Raw genomic sequence first — 5,161 nt, forward strand, 5'->3', positions numbered from 1 at the left:
AAGCGAAGGGTTGAGATCCCCTTACTGGTCATCTTTATATAGGAATTTAAAACAAAACAAAACAAAACAAAAAAACCCCAAAACACTTATACATTTAATAAACATTCATCAAATCTGCTTAATCTTCATAACAACCCTATGAGGAAGGTGCTATTATTCCTTCCCTCCTTTTTACAGATGAGGAAATTGAGGCAGGAGAAGTTAAGAAACTTCCCCAAGGTGACTAAACTAGTAAGTCATGGAGGCAGGATTTGAATCCAGTTTGCTCCAGATTTATGCTCTTAATCACTATGCTACACTGCTTCATAAAAGATGAGGAAAATAAAGTAAAGTTGATTTCCATCAACTTTTGATTTTTGAGCCCGAGTAAATAAAACAATGGGGATCCCCCCCCCCCCAACCAAAAAAAGTAGAAAAACCAGGAACATAAGTATCTAAAACCAAGATCTTGACATTTTGACAGAGCTATGTAGATTTGGGACTAAATCTTAAGTGGCAAGTGAGAGGTCAGTAAGGGTACTTGCAGAGAAGTGATATCTAAAGTTGTGAAAATGAAGACAGAAGAAATAACTAAGCCTTGAAAAAAGTTTGAAGGTAGAGGGCAAAATAAGGAAGGGACACCAAAGTGAGGAGTTACGAAGGAAGGGGTGACCAGCACGAAGATCAAAGAGAATGAGAACCGAGAGAAGACTTTTAGTTTGGCAGGGAGAAATTAACTGGTAATTTTTCAGAAAGCAATTTAAGTGGAAAGGAAGAGGAAAAACAGGAATCATGAAGAGAAAATAGAATACAACGAAAGCAGAGCAGAAAGGTGATCTGCCTGATTCCACTGAAAGACCAAATAAAGACATATTTATATTTAGCATGCACTTTTTTGAAGCATAGAGAAGAAAAAAGTGGTAAAGGGAGATAGTTGAAGTATGGAAAAAGGAATGATCTTATTCAAGGGACTAGAATGTATGCAATCACGTCTTAGAGAGGCCATCTCATCTTTTTGTCTTTTATAATAAACAGAGGGGTAAAACATAGAAATAGGCTCATTCATTCATTCAATAAATAGTTAGCGGGCACTGTTATTTGCCAAGCACTATGTTTGACATTAGGGATGCTATAAAGAATAAAATTAACACAATTTCTGTCCTCAAGGAGTTACTACCTAGTGGACAATACAGATAATAAACAAGATAACAGAAAGTGACAGATTATGATTAAGAATTTTGAAAGAAATCAAAAGGTGTTGTGACAGTTAAAAAAAACCAGGAGAATCTAATTCAGAGAAGACTTCTTTGAAGTAGAAATCACTCTTGCTCACATTAAAAAGATGAGGCATCAGCATACAAAGACTGGAAGACGTCTTCCTGAATGGGGAAACAGTTTTAGCTGTGGTCCTAAGGTAAGAAAGATCTTGGGACAAATTTGAGGAGCTAAAGAAACTGGAGCGCAATGAGGGAGATGGGAAAACTGGCATAAGTTAAGGTTGAATTTTTTTTAAAGTACATTGGGAAGCCATTGAAAGATTGTACGTGGTGGAACTAACATCCAATTTATGTTACATACATACATATATCATATTTTAAAGATCACTCTGGCTGCTGTATAAAGATGGGATTAAAGGGGGAAGAGAAGAAGCAAGCTATAGTAGTAGTCTAGGCTTGGACTGAGGTAGTGGAAGAGAAGACAGAGGACATGAATGTTTTTAGATATATTTTGGAGGCAAAATGGCCAGGACTTGGTGACAGATAGTTTAGGGAAAAAATGAAGAAAATGAGGATATTCTTAGATTTCTAGCTTGAGCAACTGGGTGGAAGGTGGTGTCATTTGCAGAGATGGGCAGATGAGAACATTTGTTGTGGTGAGATTTTGGCAGGTGAAGGTGGATTAAAATTTGGTTTTTGCACATTAGATTTAAGATAGTTATCAAGCACTTAAGTGGATATATGACATAGGCAGGTAGATATATACAAATCTGCCTATTACAGTTAAGATAAAAAGTCTGAGGCTAGATATATACTTTTGGGAACTGTTACTATAAACCATGTGGAAATGCAGAATACTTTCTAAGGAGGAAAATGCAGAAAGAAAACCCAGAATCAAGCACTGAGGAACTCCAACATTTAGGGATCAGGTAGAAGAGGAAGAGCTGGCAAAGGATACTGAAAATGAAAAGCCAAATGAAGCAGCAAGAAAACAAGGAGGTGCAGCAGTTCAGAAATCAAAAGACAACGGTTCAAATCAATTATTTTAAATGATGCCTAGAGTCATGCAGAGAGGAGAGCAGCCACACTAACTGTGAAGTGAAAGGGGGGTATGGAAGGGAAAACAATATGTGTAGATATTTTTGAGACATATGGGTTGTAAAGGGAACAAAAGAAATGACGGAATAGCTGGGAGATGGAGGGCAGTTCAGATGGGATAATATACGAGATCATGTCCATATGTTGACAGAAATGACCTAGCAGAGAGAAACCAAGGAGAAAGATATGCCAGATGATTCTGTTGTTCTAAATAAAATATGAGATGAGGCTGTCAATAGTTGGGGAGATGTGAAATATGAGTTCTCTATATTACCAAAAAAAAAATCAAGACCATAGAAGCCAAGGTTTATGATTTGGCAAGAAGGTTACAAAAAAGAACAGCAAACAAATAGGAAATCAAGCCGAGCCTCAAGGGAAATCCACCCTAAAAGAATATAAATTTAACTAAACATTACAAGGTTAGAGGAAAAGTCCTAGGCAAATTGTAAACACCTGACTGAAAAATGTTTAATTCATGTACGATCTCATCTCTGTTAAGCATCAACTTTAAAATATTATAAATTATATACAGCCAGTTCAATTAAAATATCTTACCCAGCCACTGTTAGACACTGAAGTTCAGCTGCAATTCTTATAGGATGACTTGTTGGAATTAAGTGTTTTAGAGCAATTTTCTCTTCACATCCTACTTGTAATTGTGCTGTGGCTAAATAAACAGAGCTGAAAGTGCCTGTAAAACAATTTATTAGATTTTTCAATACTTGGTTTTTAAAAATGTTAATGAATCAATGGTAAGACAGACTGTAAAAACTGTTTTAATGGCATAGTAGACTAAGACTGTTCATTTTACTGTAAATACTTTCTATACTTTCTTTCTTCCTGGGGGAATAAAGAAAAGCTCTTACCATAATTAGTAATATAACCATAGTCTCTGTATTTTAAAATGTGGTATATTTTTGAGTAAGAAATAACAATAAAAATCAAGATTATACAAGAAAAATAGAAGGGAAAAAAACTTGAAAATATAATAAAGTGTATACCCAAGTTACCTTCTCCAATTTTGTCCTTAATTTTAAACACACTACCAAGCTGTGGTACAGCTTCATAAAGCTTTTCAATATCTTTTTTAATGCCTATGAAGGAAACAGAATTTATAGTCATAATAAAATATATTATATAGTATCTTAAGTTAAAAAAAACCCAATGAAATAAATTCTAAAACATGAATAATTAATTAAAAATAAAAAGTTTTAATAAATCTTAAAATTATGACAAGAATAGTTAAAACTCCATCAAGTTGCTATAGCTCACATATACCTCTTGAACTAACAGACAAAAATGACAGTAGTAGAATTATGCACACCAAATTTCTACTACACTGGAATTACATACTAATAGACATTAGTACTAATGTCTATACTAATACACAGAATGCAATACAATGAAGAAACTAAAGTAAAACAACTCAAAAATTTGTGTTGCTATCACTAGATGGCATGACAATAACACAATGCAATGTTTTTGAAAACTATTTCCTTTAGGAAGTAAAAATATATAAAAAGTCCTACCATTCATTCAAAAACATAATTTCAATAGGGAGTAAATCTGATGAGGTCCAGGCACATAACTTCCTTGTGATCTCATTTGATTTACTTTACAAATTAGATCAAGAGACAATTACGTGCCTGGACATCATCAGCTTCATTCCTAATTGAAGTTGTTTTTGATATAACCTTAGCTTTTATTAAGGGTCATATAAAAAAAGAACCATATGAACAAGTTTCAGCATGTTATCATAGGCACTAGTTGTAATGTCCAGTGTTCTGGTACATAAAATAAAGGCTATGAAACTTTTGAAATTTGGAACAAAATTTACCCAACTTTTTATTTCCCAGCAGATTTTCAAAATATAAGAACAGTAGCATTCTCCTGAACGTACTTTTGAAATTTGGAACAAAATTTACCCAACTTTTTATTTCCCAGCAGATTTTCAAAATATGAACCAAGATTTTCAATGCTAGAACCAAGTCAGAATCATCCATTCACACTCTGCTTAATGCACAACATACATAAGAAACCATACGAGATAATGCCTTCAAGGAGCTTATAGTATAAACTTAAGAGACAAAATACAGAGTGCTAAACAATACAAGAAGAATAATACAATGACTACGTTATTATATTATGTGTTAAATAACTAGCAAAGAAAAGCAACTATGAAAAACAGGTAAATTGCAAGAAAAACGGAAGGGAAGAGGGACAGCATCCATGGAATGGATGAAAGTGGGATTTTAAGACTAGTGTAGTAACAGTGCACAAGATGAACTGAATGGAGAATGGAAAAGAAGTGAATGCAGACAGTTTAGGTTAAGAAACTTCATTGTAACTCAGGAACAAATTGTAAGGGACTGAATTAATGTGGTGGAAATGGAAATGGAAAGCAGCAGCAATGCCATACATATTAAAAAGAAGATAAAGTTGGATACCTGGATATGGGGAGCAGACATAAAGCATAAGCTGAAGACAACTTTAAAGTTTTAAGTATAGGTAACTGGGATAATGGTGGTTTTCATTACCAAAAATAAGGACATCAAGAAGGGTAATGTTGACACAAAAGATGAGTTTGGTTTTAGTGAAAAAGCAAAAATAGTTGATGTCTTATTTTTCTAGGGTGGGTTAAAGTCTATTTTGTTGTGTATAAAGTATGTTATCATTGATGAAAGGTCAAAATTAATATATTTTGGACAAGCACTAAATTCACTTGACAAAAATGGAAAAAAAGATTTAACTACATTTTAGGGAAAAAAAAAATACAGCCAACTGGATCTCCTCTAACAAATATTTATTTAATGCCTACTATGTCCGAGGCACTATGCTAGAGCAGGAATGACGGTACACATACTAGT

At 33.9% G+C, this 5,161-nt stretch overlaps 1 protein-coding gene across 4 annotated transcripts in view; it reads right to left on the reverse strand.

Annotated features, from left to right (window-relative positions):
- Positions 1 to 5,161, reverse strand: part of CDC7 (cell division cycle 7) — a 21,885-nt gene that overhangs the window by 13,761 nt on the left and 2,963 nt on the right. For 3 of the 4 annotated variants that reach the window (XM_008592317.1, XM_008592318.1, XM_008592315.1), the window contains exons 3-4: positions 3,305 to 3,388; positions 2,850 to 2,985 (exon numbers count right to left, since the gene is read on the reverse strand). In XM_008592317.1, the coding sequence (XP_008590539.1) occupies positions 2,850 to 2,985; positions 3,305 to 3,388 (220 nt within the window). The remainder of the gene's footprint in view (positions 1 to 2,849; positions 2,986 to 3,304; positions 3,389 to 5,161) is intronic. The other variant, XM_008592316.1, reaches the window with a different exon arrangement.

Source organism: Galeopterus variegatus, unplaced genomic scaffold, assembly GCF_000696425.1.
Source record: "Galeopterus variegatus unplaced genomic scaffold, G_variegatus-3.0.2 Scaffold7772, whole genome shotgun sequence".
Taxonomy (NCBI): Eukaryota; Metazoa; Chordata; class Mammalia; order Dermoptera; family Cynocephalidae; genus Galeopterus; species Galeopterus variegatus.